The sequence below is a fragment of the Myxine glutinosa genome, chromosome 3, assembly GCF_964187855.1.
Source record: "Myxine glutinosa chromosome 3, kmMyxGlut1.1, whole genome shotgun sequence".
Taxonomy (NCBI): Eukaryota; Metazoa; Chordata; class Myxini; order Myxiniformes; family Myxinidae; genus Myxine; species Myxine glutinosa.
In genome coordinates, this window is record NC_136263.1 from 92664464 (window position 1) to 92686797 (window position 22334).

General features: G+C 48.6%; 1 protein-coding gene across 3 annotated transcripts in view; it reads left to right on the forward strand.

The window, feature by feature from the left end:
* CDIP1 (cell death inducing p53 target 1) overlaps positions 1–22334 on the forward strand; it is a 73549-nt gene that overhangs the window by 20297 nt on the left and 30918 nt on the right. For all 3 annotated transcript variants that reach the window (XM_068110499.2, XM_078774276.1, XM_078774277.1), the window contains 2 exons: positions 2204–2323; positions 2408–2548. In XM_068110499.2, the coding sequence (XP_067966600.2) occupies positions 2204–2323; positions 2408–2548 (261 nt within the window). The remainder of the gene's footprint in view (positions 1–2203; positions 2324–2407; positions 2549–22334) is intronic.

Sequence of the window (22334 nt, forward strand, 5' to 3'; positions counted from 1 at the left end):
TTAATAACATGACCCTTCCTGCCGCTAACGTGGCGTTTTTCATGGTGAACTTTTGAAACTCGCTCCTGCTATTTAACACGAAACAAAGGGAGGAAGCCCAAGTTGTGCTCATTTACCAAGTAGCTAGCTAGCACTTGCCAAGCTAGCCGTTAACAGTTTTGAATGGAGTGCTTGCTCGAATGCTTAAACTACTTGGCGATCTCTCTACAAGAAGCTTGGTAAATGAACACACTCTGTTCTTGAGACCCGACCATAGGTTGACTAATCGATATACTCCAAAGAGGAATGGCCCTTCCTGCCCCTCCCATAGTGAGCGGGTGTACTAGTTGTATACATATGGGGTTGAAGGCATATGTTATAACATATATTCCGTGCAGTCGAAGCTGCTCCTGCAACAGTGCCTGTAATTCACGGTTTGCATTCACTTATCTTTTAGTTTGTGCAATTTAAGATTACCACAAAAGACAATGCAGACGAGACAAAATAATGCGATAATCTCATACAGCAAACACATGAAGCAATGTCTACAAAGTTAAATATATATTGTCATGTGATTCCCCAGGTGTACACCACAGGGATCATGAATGGCCAATAGCGAGCTTTAACTCTGAACCCTTCAGTTCATTTGCGGACTTGATACACATGGGGAAAGAAAGGGAAAAGGGGAGGAAGCTGAAGCGCTTACCTGAGCGAACCCGCCGGTAGTCTTCAACCTGCAGAAAATAACTCAAACAAAAACCGGGTTTAGAAATGTACAGAAAATAACGAAAGGATTTTCTAAAACGGATGCCGATAACAAGAAAACGCAACGGTAAAACTAAATTTTCTATATGGAGCGCTCCCGCACACAGAACCAAACACAGACAAAAGGGATGGAAGAACTGGAAAATATATTGTGTGTGGGTGTGCTGAGCTCTGATCACTGGTCAAGTCTCGTCAGGGTCTGCAAATGGGACCGACGTTGCGGTGTGTGTTGGCGGGAACCCGGCCTCGTTGCGCCCGTTCGAGCTGCAGTGCTTGTACACTCGTCCACGCACGGAGAACCACAGTTCCCGGTCTGCAGCTGTTCCTGCAGCCTCTGTACGTCTCTGATGGTGTCTCTGAACACGATCGGTCCAAGCACAATCGCGCAAGGGAGAAGAAGCAAGGGAGCAAGAGGTCGTCGAGGGAAAAAAAACGAGCAAGAAGAAGAGAAGGCAAGAGAGAAAATGTCGGTCCCAGAGTTATTTTAATGTCATGTCGTGACGTCATTGGCACTTCTCCACCAATCTGCCCGCAGGCCACCACTGCCTGCTCAGCTCTCCACCAATCAGCGCGCCGCTTCTTGCTCGCCCTTCTCTCACCAATCGATGAGTGCATTCTTGCTCCGCCCTGCTTAGCACGGCCTTCCTGTTTGGCAACTCCCGCCCAATTACTGTCCTTCTGGGCGTGGCTCTCGGCCTGCCCGAGTGGTGTGCCTGCCAGGTGGGATTGTTAGCCCTTGGTGTTGTCTGGCTTCCGGTTGGTTTTTATTGTTATGTGTGGTTTAATGGGCAATTCTAACTAGTGTCTATGGTGGTGCCATAAGGGACAAAGGATAAATCGCCAAGGGTAAGACGTACAAAGGATAATTTTTCCTTATGCCCTAAGCTAGTTAACATGCCCCGCCCACTCGTGACGGGGACAGATATACCACTTATCTGACATCTGGGCTAAACAGGGCCTCTAATTATTACATAGTGGTGGTTCTTCTTCATGACAGTCAGAGCATGATACCTACACACATCTACCTGAGTCTACATATCACTACCCCACAAACATAACAATATGTTTACATACTCCTTACAAAATAAAATGCTAGGAAAATATATACCCCTCAAATGCTCAAATGCTCAAATAGGCTAACCCCCGCTCTAGCAGGGAAAATGGCCTTTAAAATGCATGTTGTTGTTGTTGTTACAAAATCAATATATCGAATTGGTTGCCAAATTTAAAACCTCTGTATCTCTTGAGGTAACTTTGGTGTTTGAATTGCAGACAGTAGAGAATATTGAGCGGTAATAGGCACCAATGAATATGAGAGCTATTAGAGTTTTCAGTTATTGAAATTCCAAATTGGGAGGAAATGGCTGTTGTTTTCTTTTTCATGGCATCAACTCTTTAGGCAGAAATGGATACTGCACTCAGCTTTTCATGCTCGTTTATTTCCCTGTAATACCCACAGCTATAATTCCAAACAAAGCACAAGCCGTTGTGATCAAAATGTCGTACGAGTCTCCACCACCGTACTCAGCAATGCCACCCTCACATGCCCAGCAGTACGACGTCAAACCGCCAGGGCAAGGTATGTTCTGCTCTATTGGATACACCCATTTGCCTGCTGAATATCATGTGTGTGCCATGTGTGATATCTATCCATCATTGGTAGGAGGAACTGTGCACGTGCAGCCCATGAGCTACGTACCACCACATGCGTATGGAGGGATAGTAGGCTCTGGAATGCCACCTCCCCCCAGCTTCATGCCTCCACCAGGATTGCCTGATATAGGGCCTGGATCCCCTCACCCTGGTTGGTCCTGCCACGTTTGATGTCACAGTAATTTTTTTCCTATTTTAACAAGCAAACCATTTGTATACTACTTGCATGTGATGATTTTATTATATATATATATATATATATATATATATATATATATATATATATATATATATATATGTATATATATATATATATATATGTATATATATGTATGTGTATATATGGTAGAGTTTTCAGTCTTCACCTTCCACTTCTTCCACACTCAGCTTTATTTTACCTCTCCTTCCTTCCCTCCGACTATTTATTTTCTCGATTCCTCTGTCCCCACCTTGCACGCACATATTTAATAAATTGATGGCCCCTTAACTGACATGCTGATAACATTCTGATTTGTAGGTTTTGCTTTTACAATGTAAACGTGCTTCATTTAAGCCTAATCAGTCGACAAGGTTTGCCTTTATTGTTGTTCCCTGCAGCAATGCCACAAAGTATGAACGCTGGTTTTATTCTGGGAGCAAATAATTCCAGCAATCTCACCTTCCTCTTGGGCTGCTTAGAAAATCACAAGGTTGATTTCCTGCTGCTTCTCAAACCACACACTTGCGATCCTTGCAATGTCGCAATCATGAAGTGTAAATAATGAAACCGGGTTTTATTTTGCTGCTTCTGTATTTGATATTGCTGATGTTTCAATATTGACAAACAAATCGGCCCGTGAAAATACGGTATGGACTTTGATATCTCCTAAACAATGAGATCTAGAACGCCACTCAGTAGAGCGCATACTCCCGCCGTGGGTCAAGTTGGAATAGTACGATTTCACAAAAGTTTGAGGGAGTAGTTCAGTGACACAACAAAAGACAAGACAACACAAGACAGACACTGCACAGATATATATATATATATATATATATATATATATATATATATATATATATATATATATATATATATATATATATATATATACATACACACACACACATAGATAGATAGATAGATAGATATATATCTTCTATCTTACCATAATTCACCAAATGTCTGTCTGTCCGTTCAAAGGTACCGTAAAAACTGCTGAACCGATCGAAACGATATTTTGGGTGGGTAATCCTGGGATCTCCAGGAGTAAAATAGGCTATTTAGTTTTCCCAATTTCAGCTTTGGTCTCCAGCATTCTCAGGTTTGGACTCTCGCATAACATTTGCATTCGCATAACGTTCATTGTGACGATGTTGTTTTCCCCGGGGCTGCACCGATCGAACTCGGTGACCTCGGTCAAAGACCTGCTATAAGGACACGGGTTGAATCCCTGCTTGAGAGAATTCCAACCCCCTCCCCGCCATCACGGCCGTCTCTCCAACTTACAATCCCACGAGATATGTGGAAAGGACTACCCAAAGCCAATATATACATCATTCGTATATAAACATCATTAAAAGTAAATAATGACCTCGGCCAAAGTTCAAACGTCATTTAATCTCTACATGAGAGAATTCCACATAGCTATTTGGGCAGTGAATACGCTAACAGATCGCTGTCTCCATCGATTTTGCCAAGGCCGTGACAGCTATCGGCTCAAAATCCTTTTAACTGTTGATTTGGTAGTTTTTACAATGAAGGAAACATTAACAATGTTGTTAAAAGTTTATTTTGTGATTAATTGGAGTTATGTTGTTTGGAATGAAAAAAGAGATATCGAGTTCAAGTGAATGACATGCCGTTTTGGTTTCTACTTTCTGAAAGTGAACTTCGCGGATCGCCATATGCAGATTTGCCACGGTCCCACGATCAATGTTTCTATGCGTGAACGTACCTGTTTGTTTGCGAACGGGTACGTTTTTCATTTAAGTCCTTCACGAACTTGCTGTCCATGTCTGACGTGCGACTGAAGGTGCTACAGAAATGTGGAATTTATTGGTTTCATGCTTCAGCATTCGCCGTATCTGCATTGCCTGTTTGCTTTCGGCCTCCCACCTGTGCGTAGCACGGGTATCTCCCGAGTATATATAAAAGAAAGTTTTTGTTAGAAACATGGGAATTCTTCTGGAATCTTTGTAGTTAATTAGCCTAATTAACTCAGGAAATTATAACAATCGTTTCGCAAGAACTACACAAATCAGAAATTCCACATCAGAAAGGTCCAGTAGAACTACACAAAAAACATGCCACACACACACACACACACACACACACACACACACACACACACACACACACACACACACACACACACACACACACACACACACACACACACACACACACACACACCTACAACTTTCATCAACTTATAGCAGAAGGAACAGCTGGGCAAGTCGTTTCACCAGTTCCTCCATCTGACCATTAGTCATCGTGAATCTGCTGAACTGTTGGTCCAGGGAAGAACGCAAGGAACTGCAGAAACTTCCAAGAACGCACGAAATGCCGTTTCCGATGATTAATTTTTTTAAATTTCCTGGGGGAGGACCCCCAGACCCCCCTTTATCCCCCGCCCCCCCCCCCAGCGCTATAGTTTCATGCACCACCCCATCTTGAAATTCCTAGATCCGCCCCTGCTAGTATATATAAAAAAGTTTTTCTTACTTGCCGGAATGTTGATCGGTTGGGTTGTCTGTCTGTCTGTGCGTAGCACTACGCCTTCACCATTGCACATAGAATCACCAAACTTTACACACATCTTTGGCTTGCCCTGGAATAGGCTGTGCCCAATTTATGACGTCATCAGTCACGTAGTTCGCCCGCCATCTTGGAAAAACCGAAAAACTTTGCACCTTTATATCTCCGAAAGTGCTGAATAGAAAAAATTGAGACATGGCTCATTGTAAAGAACTCTCCATGGGGAATAAAAGATGTTAATGATGATGTCATAGGTGCCTCTATTATGATGTCATAATTCATCAAGTACAAAACTAGCCGAAACTAGCCGAAAGCATCCAGCGTTGCCCGGGTTCTTTTTGAATGAATTTACTACTATAATTCAGCTTTTACTTGTGGCCGTAGAAGATTGACTGCTATAATTCAGCTCAGCTTTTAATTGTGAAATGGGCCCAGCCCGGCTGAAGTGGCCTCGTCCGGCCTCGCCACCAAGCCCATAACCTTCCTGGGGCCCGTCCCGACATTTTTGGTTCTTTTTGAATGAATTTACTACTATAATTCAGCTTTTACTCACGGCCGTAGAAGATTGACTACTATAATTCAGCTCAGCTTTTAATTGCGAAATGGGCCCAGGCCGGCCGAGGTGGGCCTCAACCGGCAACGCCACCAAGCCTATAACCTTCCCAAGGGCCGTCCTGACATTTTTTTTTTAGAGGTGTCCTCCTTTCTTTCACCGTTCAGGAGATTAGCACGTGCAGACAAACAAACAAATGAAAAATCGGTCAGGTACCGAGGACTTGCCGGATTGTACTTTTTTATCGGCCATTTTGGACAAATATGGCGGCCGAACCACGTGACCGATGACGTCATAATTTGTTTTATAAACTAATTTATTCCTTGATGATCAAGAAATTTCATCTTGACCGGATGAAGTTTTGTACTTGTCGAATTATAACGTCATAATGGAGGCACCTATGACATCATCATTAACATATTTTATTCCCCATGGAGAGTTCTTTACAATGAGCCATGTCTCAATTTTTTCTATTCAGCACTTTATGGTCCATTTGGATCAACGGGCTCACTAGTAGTTATAAAAGACCTGTGCACTCCCATCGTGTGAAATGATGGCGATGACAGACTGTGTGCTGGTCAAAGCCCGGCACCGCCATGCGCCGAGGTTGTGAAGCTCAAGGCAGGGGGTTCTCCCCACAAAAGAGATCAGATCGGACAGCGGAATGTGAATTATTTTATTAATCATAAATTATGCTATTTTGGAATAGACGGCGCTTGTGTTTCCGAATGAAAATGTCACATACATCATGTGGGGATATGGTGAAGTCATGGTCTATGTTCATGAGGGCCAGAAATGCCATCCGACTTTCTCCCATGGAATATCTTAGGTAGGTCTTCAGACGAAGCAGGCAAGAAAATGAGCATTCGGCCTCACAGGAGCCTACATGGAGGGTGCATCCAATATGGAGTAGGACTTTGATGGATGGAAATTCGTCTCCATCCACTGCGCAGAAACAATCCATGAATCTGCTTGGAAGCGTGTTGTTGGGCTTCCTTCTCCAAAACATGTGCCAGTCTCTGAGCTCATTTATCAGTCCTGCGGGATGTTCCATGTCGTTTTTCAATGCAACAGCCTCTGATGTCGGGCTGGAATGTCGCAGGTATCGGCGATTGTTGCAGATGGCATCAGCAGAAACGGATCACTACCTTCACGATTTTCAGCACAGAATCGGTTGTGCATTTCCTGTGAGGTGGTCGAGAAATGGAGTATTGGCGGCAGTGTTTGGACGATGGATTTGTCGTTTTACAACTCTCGGCATTGTGACATCACCTACAGATTCTATCATGGACTTAGCGTGATCGAACCACAGAGAGAATTCAGTTTCAGCATTTGACAATAGTTGAGTGAGCGCGTCCTTCTTGTCAATCATAGAGTATGCCTCCAGCCAGGGGCGCCGTAAGGGGGGGGGAAAGTTAGGATGATTCCAAGGGCCCTGCACTGACAGGGGCCCTAAAAATTATGAGAACATTAGGTAAAAATGTGCGCATGTGCTTCATAGGGGCCCATTGTGATATCTTTTCATGGGGCCCAAAATCCCTGGCGGCACCCCTGCCTCCAGCACATCCATGCCGTTGCGTTGCAGCTTGTGGGCAAGGCCTTTTAAAGTATGTAGGCTGTTCTTCACCGTAATTAATACAACAACAAACTGAAAAGACGTCAGTGAACTCAGAATTCCCTGTGCAGACATGCGGCTGTCACGGTCCCACCCCCAGGAATTCTCATCACCGTCGGGATTTCCAATCCTACCCAAACAAATACAGACAAATGGATATAACTCTTCGACTGTCTCGTAACAAGAGCGTCTCTCCACCCACCTCGTCTTGCACAGACCTTTCAGTTTTTTCACTGAGGTTTGCTCTTCTTGCTCAGATAAGGTATTTTCAAGGTACCGTTGTCCCTTGGGTGAGTTCTTGAAAAATCTATAAAGCTCATTAATGGTATTGTGGCGGACACAAAAGCCCACTGGCGTGGTGACATCATTCCGCGCACCAAGTGGGCGAGGGCCACGCCCGAGGGGTAGGCGTGGCCTGAGGATATACACGGGGCGTGCAGCCCAGAGCGCGCTAGTGTTAGTGATCTCCTGAAATAAAGACGCTTATAAGTTACCGCTTGTCCGCTTCCTCCTTGCTCGCAAGCAGCGCGCGTAACGCCGCGCTTTACTCGTGACCCCCTCGACGTTGGATCTGCCGGAGCGATCCTTCCACACGCGATGCCATTGCCATGGCCAACTTCATCAAACTTCCCGAATTTTGGGAGGCTCAGGCCGAAGTCTGGTTCGTCCAGGCCAAAGCCCAATTTCAGCTTCGGCGCCTCACCGGCGATGACACGCGCTATTGCCACGTCGTCGCCTCCCTCGGGCCCGGCACGGCCACTCGAGTTGTGTCCGTCCTTCGCCACCCACCGGACGGCCACAAGTACGAGGCACTCAAGCGGCTACTCCTAGCCACGTTCGGCCTCGCGGACGACGCACGGGCCGACCGCCTCCTGGATCTCCCCGAGCTCGGTGACACGTGCCCGTCGGTCCGAATGGACCATATGCTGTCACTGTTGGGCGACGAAGCCCCCAGTTCTCTATTCCGGATGCTTTTCCGTCACCAACTTCCAGCGCAGGTTCGCCTCACGTTGGCCGGGACCGGGCTAACGGAACCCCGAGCATTGGCAGCCGAGGCGGACAGGTACTTCGCCGCTTCGGACACGCGGGCGAGAGTCGGCGTGGCCGTCACGGCCCTCGAGGCTGATGCTGCTGATGCTGCTGATGCTGCTGATCCACAGCATCAGCTTATACAGCATACACAGCATGCTGATACGCACCTCGTGACCGCCGCCACGCCCCGCCCACCGCCGCGGCGAAAACCGCCAACTCCACCGGCCTGGCGGAGCCAGCCGCGCTCTTCCAGCTCCACCACCTGGTGCTGGTGCCACGCCAAGTTCGGCCACGAAGCTCGGCAGTGTCATCCGCCATGGTCCTTCAACAGGTCGGGAAACGCCCGGGCCGGCGCTCAATAGTGGCGATGAGCGCCAGCCGTTCGAGCAGCCTGCTGTTCATAACGGACACCTTCTCCGGGCGCCGTTACCTGTGCGACATGGGAGCGCAGGTGAGTGTCGTTCCCGCCGGCACGTCAGACAAGCACGCCGCGGGTGGGGCCCCCGCGCTGCTTGCCGCGAACGGGACGCCCATCCGTACGTACGGAAAACGCTGCCTCTCTCTGCGGTTCGGGCAGGTTTTCCGATGGACGTTCGTCACCGCCGACGTGCCCATGGCACTGCTTGGCGCGGACTTCCTGTGCGCTAATGGGCTCCTGGTCGACGTCAAGCGCAGACGTCTTGTCGAGGCCGAGACCTTCAGCTCGCTCGCTTGTGCGTTGCCCAGCTCGTCGAGCAGCTCAACGAGCGGCTTGCCAAGCGGCTTGCCGAACGGTTCGGTTCTGGTCACGTTGGTCTGTACGCTTCCGGCAGCGGAAGCATTCACCCGCCTCCTCGCCGGCTTCCCGGCCCTCATGCGGCCCACCTTCTCGGCGGGGCCGTCAAGCACGGGATGGCCCATCACATCCCCACCGTTGGGCCACCGGTCTACGCCCGGGCACGCCGCCTCGAGCCGACGAAGCTGGCGGTGGCAAAAGCGGCTTTCGCTACCCTGGAGCGACTCGGCATCGTTCGGCGCTCAGAGAGTGCTTGGGCGTCGCCGCTGCACATCGTGCTGAAGCCCGGCGGGGGATGGCGACTGTGCGGGGACTATCGCCATCTCAATGACGCCACGACTCCCGACCGCTACCCCGTCCCCCACATTCAGGACTTTTTCGCCCATTTGGCGGGCATGTCCTTCTCGAAGGTGGACCTCATACGCGGCTACCATCAGGTCCCCGTCAGGCCGGAGGACGTCCCGAAGATGGCGGTCATCACGCCATTCGGACTCTTCGAGTTCCTGCGCATGCCCTTCGGTCTGAAGAATGCGGCTCAGGCGTTCCAGCGACTGATGGACAGCGTCCTGCGCGACTTGGATTTTGTCTACGTCTACCTGGACGATATCCTCGTCGCCAGCGCGTCCCGCGAAGAGCACCTACGCCACCTCCGCACGCTCTTCGAACGCCTGGGCCAGCATGGCCTGATTGTGAACCCCGCAAAGTGCCGGTTCGGCGCCGCCATAATCGATTTTCTGGGGCACCGTGTCACCAGGCACGGAGCCGTCCCCCTGCCGGCCAAGGTGGAGGCGGTGAAGGGGTTTCCGTGCCCCCGCACGATCAGAGGGCTGCAGGAGTTCATGGGCATGGTGAACTTTTACCATCGGTTCCTGCCCCGTATCGCCCAGCTCCTGCGCCCCCTGCACGAAGCTCTCCGAGGTAAGCCGGGCAAAGGCAACGTTACCTGGACCGAGCAGATGGACACGGCGTTCACGGGCGCGAAGCTCGCCTTGGCTAACGCCACCATGCTCGCGCACCCGGCGCCCGATGCACCGATCGCCCTCACCACCGATGCCTATGCGGATGCCTATGCCTATGCGGTGGGCGCGGTGCATGAGCAATGGGTGCGTGGAGCTTGGCAACCGCTGGCGTTCTTTAGCCGGCAGCTTCGCCCACCCGAACGCCGTTACAGTACCTTCGACCGCGAGTTGCTCAGGCTTCACTTGGCGGTCAGGCACTTCCGCCATCTGCTCGAGGGCCGTGCGTTCAATGGCCTTCGTCGACCACAAGCCGCTGATCTTCGCGATGGGCAAGGTCACCGAGCCGTGGTCGGCCCGGCAGCAGCGTCACCTCTCGGCCGTGTCAGAGTACACGACGGACATCCAGCACGTCGCGGGGAAGGACAACCCGGTGGCGGATTGCCTTTCCCGGGCCGTCGCCCACGCAGTCCACCTCGGCATCGACTATGCCCAGATGGCAGCGGAACAGGCCGCGGACCGCCGTCACGGGCCTCCGCATCACTGAGGTGCCATTTGACGGCGCGGGCACGGCCCTCTTGTGCGACGTCTCCCTCGGGCGTCCTCACCCCATCGTGCCCGCGGGCTGGCAGCGCCAGGTGTTTGACGCCATCCACGGCCTGTCCCACCCGGGCGCGAGGGCCTCCCAAAGGCTGATCGCCGACAAGTTCGTCTGGCATGGCCTCCGGAAGGCCGTCCGCGGCTGGGCCAGGACGTGCCTCGCGTGCCAGCGCGCCAAGGTGCACCGGCACACCCAGGCCCCGTTGGCCCCGTTCACGGTGCCGGAACGCCGGTTTGACCACGTCCACGTGGACCTGGTGGGACCTCTGCCCCCCTCGCGGGGTTTCACCCACGTCCTCACCATGGTGGACCGCACCACCCGGTGGCCGGAGGCCGTGCCCTTGGCGTCGACAATGGCGGCCGATGTCGCGCAGGCTTTCATCGCCACCTGGGTCGCCCGGTTCGGCGCCCCCTCAGACATCTCGTCCGACCGCGGCCCCCAGTTCACCTCGGAGCTCTGGGGGGCGGTCGCGCAGGGGCTCGGGGTCCGGCTGCACCGAACCACGGCCTATCACCCCCAGGCTAACGGCCTGTGTGAGCGATTTCACCGCTCATTGAAGGCCGCGCTCCGGGCCACCCTCCGCGACGGCGGCTGGGTCGACAGGCTCCCCTGGGTCCTGCTGGGCCTCCGGACGGCGCCCAAGGAGGACCTGCGCGCATCCGCGGCGGAGTTGGTCTTCGGGCAACCGCTGCGGGTGCCGGGCGAGTTCCTCCCCGACTCCACGGCACCATGGTCAGCACAGCAGCGCTCCGCTCTGCAAGAGACCGCCCAGAGGTTCGCCCCGGTGCCAACGGCATGCCACGGGCACCCACCGACGCACGTCGCCCCGGAGCTTCGCACGGCGGAGTACGTCTTCGTCCGCCACGATGCCCACCGGACACCACTGCGGCCCCCGTACGACGGGCCTTTCCGCGTGCTGGAGACCGGGGCGAAGCACTTCACCCTGGACATCGGCAGTACTCCTGACCGCGTTTCGGTAGACCGCCTCAAGCCGGCCCACCTCGACGTGGACCATCCACCGCCAGTGGCCCGACCCCCACGTCGGGGCCGCCCCCCTGCGGGCGGACCCCCGGCACCGCCCAGCCACGCCGCCCCCCGGTCCTGCACCCATCCCAGGGGCAGCCAGGGTCATCCCACCTGGCACCCCTGCACCCCGGACGCCGCCGATCGCCAGGGGGCGCTTCGGCCGGGTCATTCGTCTGCCCCGCAAACTGGCCCTCCAGGTGCGCGGGAATTCTGGGGGGGCGCGTGTGGCGGACACAAAAGCCCACTGGCGTGGTGACATCATTCCGCGCACCAAGTGGGCGAGGGCCACGCCCGAGGGGTAGGCGTGGCCTGAGGATATACACGGGGCGCGCAGCCCAGAGCGCGCTCGTGTTACAGTGAGCTCCTGAAATAAAGACGCTTATAAGTTACCGCTTGTCCGCTTCCTCCTTGCTCGCAAGCAGCGCGCGTAACGCCGCGCTTTAGTATCAATCATATTGCGAACCATGGGTAGTCTACACGCTGCTGCGATAGACAAATGTAGCATATGACTGTTGCAGTGAGTGTAGCGCGCCATAGGCTGGACAGCTTGAATTTGCGCTTGAGTTCCGATTCTGGATGACGCCATTGATGATGCACCGTCATAGCTTTGCCTTCTTGCCTTACTGATGTCCACACCTATTCTGAATAAACAATGTATGATGGCCTTTCCTATAGCTTCCCCAGTAGTTCTCTCGAGCGCTACGAAATCAAATACTTATTTAACTGAAGGTTGTGAGGCCAGGGTGTCGAGGAACCGGAGTGAAATACTGAGAATTTCATGGTTGGAATGAAGCTCTGTTACCTCATCGCCTATGATGGTGAAAAATCCTCCCTCCTTCAAACACTTGGTCAGTCCATCTCTAATATGGCTACCAATGATCTCTATCACTTCGTTCTGGATGGTCTTAGAGGTACAGCGAGCATTCTTGTTGCCACTCAGCAGATGCATTATTGGATGGACGAGTCCACTAACGTGCTCGGCGAGGGGTGTTTACAATAGGGTTGTACTATTGTGAACGTACCCCACGTCGAGCGATTTAATGAACTCGTCGACAGAGCACATGAGTATCGATCATGTACACACACGAATAATTGACACAAACATGAAGAGAAATTTGAATTCTGCACAAACTGTACTGCAACCATTATAATTGTGCTCCGCTGCAAACGAGTTTCAATGTAATGCTGTATATTTATGCTCCGCCCATGTTTGCCTCATGCATATCATGCTCCACCCATGATTTCCTCATCACATATTCAATTCATGCTCCACCCATGTGTTGCGTCATCGCCACGGCGTTATCTTCGCGTCATATCTGCTGGAGTGGCTGCTGCTGATTATTTCGCTTTGGATGGTGGATTTATGCGATGAAAGTATGGTTTTTTACCGTCGCACTTGGAGTGTTTTATAATAAAGCAAAAGTGATTTGAAACCTCTGAGCGTTGGTAAGCCGCCTGAAACGTTCCTTGTTCAAAATAATCTGGACACGAGGGCTGTTCCAGGATATTCACAGCTTATAATTTATCAAAAATCCAGAGGGGGGGGGTGTGCGCACCCCCTGCACCCTCATCCTGGATCGAAGGGGGGGTGCGCACCCCCTGCACCCCCCCCCCCCCTCTGGATCCGCCCCTGTACTCGGGAGATATGGGTGGGAGGCCAGAAGCAAACGGGCAATGCAGATACGGCGAATGCTAAAGCATGAAACCAATAAATTCCACATTCCTGAAGCACCTTCAGTCGCACGTCAGACATGGACAGCAAGTTCTTGAAGGACTTCCATGAAAAACGTACCTGTTCGCAAACAAACGGGTACGTTCACGTATAGAAACATCAATCGTGGGACCGTGGCGAATCTGCATATGGTGATCCGCGAAGTTCACGTTCAGAAAGTAGAAACCATCACGGCATGTCATTCACTTTTTTTTTTTTTTTTTTTTTTTTTTTTTTTTGTATACTGAATCGAGGCTCGTGAAAGAGCTAACATTTACTTCACAAACAAATCAACCAGACAAACAAAACACACAAAAAGAGGGAGCGGAAAACAAGATGGGGAGAGAAGGGGAAGCACACAAACACAACATTTGAGAGCAGGGAGATGTGTGGAAGGGAGAGGGCTTGGGGGGAGGAGGTGTGGGAAGGCGGGGGGGGGGGGGGGGTGGAGGGATAAGTATAAAACACAAGGACACCAAGGACTTCCAGGACAGAAGTTGGTATTTCAAAAAAGTGGAATTGGGGTGAAATTAGCGGGGGTAGAAAAGATCAAGGTTTTGTATGGGGGAAGATAGGAGATGGTGGTGAACAGCAGTTTTAAAGACCTGGAGGGTGGAGTGGGATTGAAGAGAGTGAGGGAGTTTGTTCCAGAGGCGGGAGAAAAGAGGAATGAAGGAGTGAAGGTGAGCAGAGAGTCTTGATTTTGGCAGTTTGACCATAAGAGGGTTGCAGGCAGATCTTGTGCGACCTGTAGGAATATTTGCGGGACAGAGCCCAGAGAGAGCTGGGTGGGCAAGGCCAGAGAGGAGTCGGTAGAAGATGGAAAGACCACCAACCTGCCTGCGGTGAGTGAGTGAGAGGCCCTTGGAGTTAGCTTCATCGCGGGAGACACTTGAACTCGATATCTCTTTTTTTCATTCCAAACAACATAACTCCAATTAATCACAAAATAAACTTTTAACAACATTGTTAATGTTTCCTTCATTGTAAAAACTACCAAATCAACAGTTAAAAGGATTTTGAGCCGATAGCTGTTACGGCCTTGGCAAGATCGATGGAGACAGTGATCTGTTGGCGTATTCACCGCCCAAATAGCGATGGGGAAGTCTCTCATGTAGAGATTAAATGTCGTTTGAACTTTGGCCGAGGTTATTATTTACTTTTAATGATGTTTACATATGAATGATGTTTAATGATTTTTATATTGGTTTTGGGTAGTCCTTTCCGCATATCTCGTGGGATTGTAAGTTGGAGAGACGGCCGTGATGGCGGGGAGGGGGTTGGAATTCTCTTAAGCAGGGATTCAACCCGTGTCCTTATAAAAGGTCGTTGTCCGAGGTCACCAAGTTCGATCAGTGCAGCCGTGCAGCGATCGGTGCAGCCGTTTGTGCGGCACCCGGGAAAACAACATCTATCTATAATTCCAGTAATCTCTGTGTGTTTGTTTGTACGTTTGTTTGTCTGTGACCGCTGTTTCTCGACAACCACGGGTCCGATATACTTTAAACTTGCCAGGTATATTGCTGGGGACCCGAGGATGTGCCTTTTCAAGGTTTCATATTAATCGGACAATTACTTACCGAGCTATGTCCAAAAAACGATTCAACCAATCAGAGAGCAGCGAGCTATCGCGTGTGCCGAACGTGGCGAACACACTCTGCCTCGGATGGCACATTTGAGAGCGTATTCATTTATTTCCCGTCGGCAAACTATGTTGGCGCTATGTTGGCGTTAAACGATGTTTTAAAACTAATTAAAACCCCGGGGGGATTGTCACTGTACTCGCAAGCCGTTCGCCGTTCGCTTTGGCGTTGCGAATGGACCAAAACATTTCATGGACCAAACCATTTCATGTAAAGCGTTCGCCGTTCGCTTTGGCGTTGCGAATGGACCAAAACATTTCATGGACCAAACCATTTCATGTAAATAGAGGGGGGGATATAATTTTAGATATAGATATAGTACGGGCATGCCCTAGTCATCACAATGAGAACAATGAACGTAATGCGAATGTTATGCGGGAGTCCAAACTTGAGAATGCTGGAGACCAAAGCTGAAATTGGGAAAACTAAATAGCCTATTTTACTCCTGGAGATCCCAGGAATACCCACCCAAAATATCGTTGCGATCGTTTCAGCAGTTTTTATGGTACCTTCGAACAGACAGACAGACAGACAGACAGATGGACGGACATTTGGGGAATTATAGTAAGATATATATATATATATATATATATATATATATATATATATATATATGCAATATATAGATAATAAATATGCAATATATATATATATATATATGTATATATATATATATATATATATATATATATATATGTATATATATATATATATATATATATATATATATATATATAATAAATATGCAATATATATATATATATATATATATATATATAATAAATATGCAATATATATATATATATATATATATATATATATATATATATATATATATATATATATATATATAAATAAATATATAGGATATACGACTTTCCCAGCTGTTCCTTCTGCTATAGTCCTTGAGCCAGACCAAAAGTAATGCTCCGGCGGGGGGAGTAATTCTCATTATGATTTTCCATTAGACCAATGTCTCAAGTGTCAGAAAAGGTGTGATGGACATCTGAGAACGGTAGCTTAGTGCCCGGATGGACGCCATCTTTGAAACCACCCAGCTCGAAAATGCCCATTTGGTGGGGTACATTGTTGCACGTGTATCTGGACTTCTATACTAGCTATCGATGTGCGGTTGACGACTAAATATACGTCCGATGTGTACCGTCTAAATAAAAAATAATATGAAGCATTTTGTTTTAGATTAATTATTATAAAAATCAATTATCGAAAAAAAATCATATATTTTTCAATATTTTATTATTAGACTTGTACTTTTTTTAGTGAAACAACACTGGTATGATTTTCCAAATTATGCATTGTGCTACACCGTTTATCTGTCTATAAAAATAACTCAAAAACTAAAACATATCATCCACCACGAGTTTACAACAAATAAATGTAAAGAGGCATAAAATGACTTAGGCCGCCGCTGGCATTATCTATTCTGACGATAACGCAAGTTAGGAATGTCGTACGGAGAGGATTTTAACACCATACGATATCTAATAAGCAGGCGGAAATTGTTACATAGGAAATCTGCACTTTGGTGGCCATCTTGGATTTCAAAATGGCCGCCAATTATATTAATTATTCATTACTAGAGTTTGGAAAGACGTATGGAGCTGATTTTAACACCATACGATGTATATTCCTAATAAGCAAGCGAAGGTATCATTGAACATGTCATGTTTTAGTCAAATAACACCGGTATGATCTTCCAAATTATACATTTTGCTAAACCGTTTATCTGTCTATAAAGATTTTCAGGCAATTTGGCCTGCATTATAATAGAGAACAACATATGCTATACAATATACAGTGCACACAAAGTTAATCATCAGAGTCGCCATCAGAGTCATTGGCATCCTGAGCCACGATAGCATCATCCTGCACCATGTTGGAGCATCCCTGCAGCTTACACACAACAGTGCACTTCAACCCATTCAGTATGCAGGAGCAATCTGACGGTCGACACGTCCTTCTGCATGTGCATGAGATGAGATTCAAGACGACATCTGGAGCTGGTAGACCCGCCATCCATCGGATTGTGAGCGAACCGCCATCATCGAGTTCCCAACCATGTCCTGCTGATGGTGTTGGGACGTCTGGTAGGTTTTCAAGGCTGCGTCGCCAGATAGCCGCCTGATAGTTGGCCCTAAGCGTATGCTGCATCAAGGAGTCTTCACAAGGCGGCAATTGTCCAGATTCGATCTGGCCCTTCTTTGCACAGAACATGTGATAACGGAGCGAATTAACACCGACGATCTTCGTGTTCTTGGCGTACAGCTGACACGTGAAGGCCTGAATGCTATTGAAGACGTCTGTTGGTACATTCCACGAAGATCCCAGATCTGTGAATGCTTGAAGATACAGCTCATTCGCTTGCACAAGCTTCAAAGCCTTTATCTTTCCTTGGCTAGCCAGAGCACTCAGTGTCACACCCGCTCCATGCATGAAGCCCTGGCAATGCACTGCAAACTCCAGACCCCAATACCGCAGCCAACTTTCCAACGTCGATCATTCTGACTTGAACCTTTGTTCCTCGTCTGATGAAGAGCTGACTATCGATGGTTCTGCTGAGATGAAGACTGATGATCAGAACGTCGGTGTCATCTGCCACTAAGATGATCGTCTTGTAGTGGGTAGCGGCGTGCTTTGCGTGGAGAAACATACGCGTGTCTGCTTCCTCGTGGCTACATTCGAGTGCTTGCACCAACTTCCACCTATCGTGGGTCAGTACCAGACATTTTTCACCACAGGTGACATACAGTGTTCTGTTGCCTAGCTTTTCGCGATTTGTTTCATGTTTCCAGGACTCCGCCAGAAACACAACCAGTTTCTCCTTTGTCTGGCTGCAAGCAAGGAGACGCCGCCAGTTCATGATTTTGTGTGCGGGTCTGATCTCGCTGAAACTGATGCCTTCATTTGAACCGCGGTTCACACGCTCAGCTGCTTTGATGGATTCTTCTGTGTATGTGTCAAAGACAACATCGATGCGCTCACTGCCTTGACCAGCGTGAAGCGCTGCAGCAAGGATGCGGTCAGATAGTTCTTCGAACGTGTCGTTCTCGCCATGCATCTTTTGTATGAGAGCCATCGCATCAATTATTGTTGCACTTCGCTTGTCAACGTTCTCGGCTGGTTCCACAAGACCTTCCATGTGTTTCGCAAGTGCAGCTTTGTTCGTTTTTTTCATTGACCCATCAACGTTTGCCAAAGACCATGGTAACGGCCCTAGTGGGTGACAAAGGACAAGTTGCATGTCGAGGTTCCTTGTCTTGGCGATGAGTATCATGGTGGCAAACAGTTGTCTGTCAGCTCTCAGGACGATCTCCTTGTTTGTGCCCTTCACAACTTTCTGCTTGATCTTACCAAAGGTCTTCAAGTTTAGCTTGTTCAATGTGTCATGAAAGCCTGTTCCCTCTTCAAGACGTTTCTGGAAGCTTTGATACGCCGCTTCCCCCTTTTGCAGGGTGTTGAGTAGGTCATTAGAAACGTCCTCCCTCGCAGCCGCTCCGGTAGATATACTGAGAAGACATGACGGATCATCGGCGAATGGATTGGTCCAGTCATTTTCCAGTAGATCACAGATAGCTGTGACGCCAGACTCATCACGTTTGATGCGAGAAGTAGACAAGTCAGGGTGCTTGGCATGAGATGTGTCGCTGCCATTCACAAGGATAGTTTCTCGTAGTTGCCTCAGTGCAGTAGCCCGATTTTCTGCAGTTAGATAGTATCGTGACACAGCCCCTTGTCGAAGACTAAAACCTCGTGTTCCTCCAGCTGTTTGCGTATCTTTGTTTACTGTTTCTTCTGTTGTCTGATCAACAGCGATTCTGGCAAATAGATTCCCTGGTCTAAGCTGTACGGAGAAGTAGCCTTGATTGAAATGCCTGTACAACTCGGGGCATGTTTCGTGGAGTTGCGTCATCTGTGCATAGTACACTGGTAGATATCTAGCATAGTTCACCTTGTTCATTGCGAAACACCAAGGGATCACTCTTCTGACACAAGCCAAGTGAAGCATCCAGTCGCCTTCTCTATCCGCACGAATCAACCCCAGCAGGGTCTCTACCATATCAATATACATCATCCAGAAGCGAGCCAGGTCTCCATGTTTGGTTCGCAGAAAATGTAGGTATTTCGCGAACATGTCAAAGCTCTGTACACATGAATCATCATCGAGAGCAACAGCGAGAGTCTCGTGGCAAACATCCTCCTTGATGCTGCGAATTTTGAGGTCAGTGCTTTGAATCTGGGGTTCCTTGTCGGGATGATTGCTTTCTATCCACACCTGGAAGCCCTTCCAAATGATGCGCATTAGTGCCTCGTACATCAACTTGTGGAGTCGCACAGCACGGTTGTATTGCTTGCCTTCCAGAACCCTGTTGATGGAACCTTCAGCGATTACTCCTGACTCAACAGCTACATCCCGAAGGCCTGCATCTCCAAACATTTTCCCAATGCTCGACATGAAGTTACAGATGGTATGGAAGTTCCCCATCATGAGCACGATTCTTCCATATCGATCGACATCTTTCCATGCTATTTCGGTCGCCTTAGCAAATAGTGCCTGGTCTAGCACCACCGGTATACGCTCAAGCTGAAGTGATGACATGATGTTCAGAGCTTCTCTGAGGATTTCTTGCACTGTTGCCATATCTGTGGCAGGCGCGTTTATAGTCGGCAGGTAGCCAACTACATCTTCCGTCACCTGAACACGATCTCTAGTCATGATGTTGAAACCAGTCCACGAACTGATTGTCTGGTCGCATGGTTCCAGCATGCGAGTCATAATCCATACGTGATTTCGGCGCTGCGCAAGGGATGTTGCGCCTGCAAGAGTGTCAGAAAGATCTGCAGGCTTGATTGCAGGTGGGCCCTCTCGTTTCCCACCGCTGTATATTGGAACTAAATCGCTGGATGACGGGATAGATCGCTTCTTATCTGCTTTGGATACTGCCGATGGAGGTTGGGGCGGCAAACACGACTGCGACTTCGGTTGGACGATGATACCGTTGACGCGATGCGATGTTCCGCCACCACTCAGCGATTCCTCTAGCCTGTCGATGTTATCGAATGCTAATACAGTCGGGACCAAAGGGTGCACATGTGACGGAAGTGGTACTGTATCTTTCTCCACACTTGCTAATTTGTCTATGCATAGCGGTCTCGATTTCTTCCAGAACTGTGTACGAACATCCGTGCCCGAGTCGATTCAATATTCTGATGACCTCTGTATTACCGGTGAGCGTTTTCATGACCCACGGAAGTAGGACATGCTTCGATGTTCTGATGGTACCCCGGTGTACAGCATTGATGATATCTTGAGCCATCGACCATACCAGTGTGTCGGCACGCGCAGAGCTACCCCCACTCCCGCAAATCAAAGTATGCAGAAATACACGAAGAGAATCTGGTATCTTCACGTAATCTGAAGTGAGTTCTGCTGGCTGAGGCGGCCAACGTTCATTGTAATGAGCATCTTTGATCTGGTGTCGCAGTGAAGTAGCTGCACGCACAATGTTACTTTCACCGTCCGTTCGTTCAAATGCTTTCACTTCTGCTTTCAGGTTTACGCACTCTGCAGCAATCTCTCGCTTTGTCAGATTATCGGGCATCAAGTATACACGGTGTTTCACATTGAAGAAGATGAGCGATTCTCCAAACTCTCTTTGTAATGTGCGCTGCAGATTCTTCTTGATGGAGTCACGAACATCAACTGAAAATGTATCTGAAGACAGGATATCTGTTGCAACATCAACTATTGGAACAATCCTCGGGTTCAAGAACAAGTCAGTGCGAATGAAATTGAATATACATCGTATCATTTCTTTTTTCTCGATATTATCTTCAATGTCAGTTTCTACTTGAGGTTTTTGGGGCCGTGTGTAGTTTCTATAGCAGGAGAAGTGGTAGTGAGCCTCAGCTGCAACCATATCTCGTGTAGTCAATGCCAAAACTCTCATCATTGCGAGCTGTCGCAGCATCTCTTATTGTCTTATCTGCTCGAAGTTCAACAGCCAAGACAACTGTTTCACGGGTACGACTGCCTTTTATGAATTTTGAAGCACGCTGGCAAAAAATGCATTTATCATCGTAGACCGTTGAAGTTGATCCTGTCTCTTCCCGTGATGATCGCCGTCGCACCGCATCGCCAGTATCAACTGAAGAACTTCTAGCTGCATTGGTCAAAGTAGCGAGGTGGTTTTTGTGAGTGAAGTCTGATCTACAAGCCCTATGGTATAATATTGGAATATTAGGAAGTTCAACTGCGCCTTCTTGGACTAGCTTTAGAATTGGATAAAAGTTTCTAACTGCGGCTGCGTCACGCAATGTCTTCCAAGAACTGTTGCCCGCTGCCTTGCTTAGTTCAGAGAGTGGCAACTTCTTGCTGCACAGGATGCACGTTCCGGAATCAGGTTCAATCTTCGCCCGTTTCGCCTCGACACCGGCCATCTCAGCTGAAAGAACAAAAAGACTGACGTTAGATTACTCCGATATCCGAAAAGCTCGCCAGCTTACATAGACATACTCATCCAAGTCAGTGAACATGTTAGATGGCGCCACAATACAACTCTAAATAGAGTTGTATGTGGCGCCATCTAACATGTTCACTTTTAGTTCTTAAGCCACCCCCCCCCCCCCCCCCTCAGAAATTAATCAGGTCACCGCAACAAATCTCAGACTGAGATATAGAATATAGAATATAGATATAGAATAGACTGACGTCACTTTCGGCACTGGGTTCTGTGGGTTGATTATCGGCGGGAAATTCCAACTGACATAGTTTCGGTTTGTGGAAAGTGCATGCCTTTTCATATATTTTTTGTGTACACTCGTGGTGGATGATGTGTTTTAGTTTTTGAGTTATTTTTATAGACAGATAAACGGTGTAGCACAATGCATAATTTGGAAAATCATACCAGTGTTGTTTCACTAAAAAAAGTACAAGTCTAATAATAAAATATTGAAAAATATATGATTTTTTTTCGATAATTGATTTTTATAATAATTAATCTAAAACAAAATGCTTCATATTATTTTTTATTTAGACGGTACACATCGGACGTATATTTAGTCGTCAACCGCACATCGATAGCTAGTATAGAAGTCCAGATACACGTGCAACAATGTACCCCACCAAATAGGCATTTTCGAGCTGGGTGGTTTCAAAGATGGCGTCCATCCGGGCACTAAGCTACCGTTCTCAGATGTCCATCACACCTTTTCTGACACTTGAGACATTGGTCTAATGGAAAATCATAATGAGAATTACTCCCCCCCC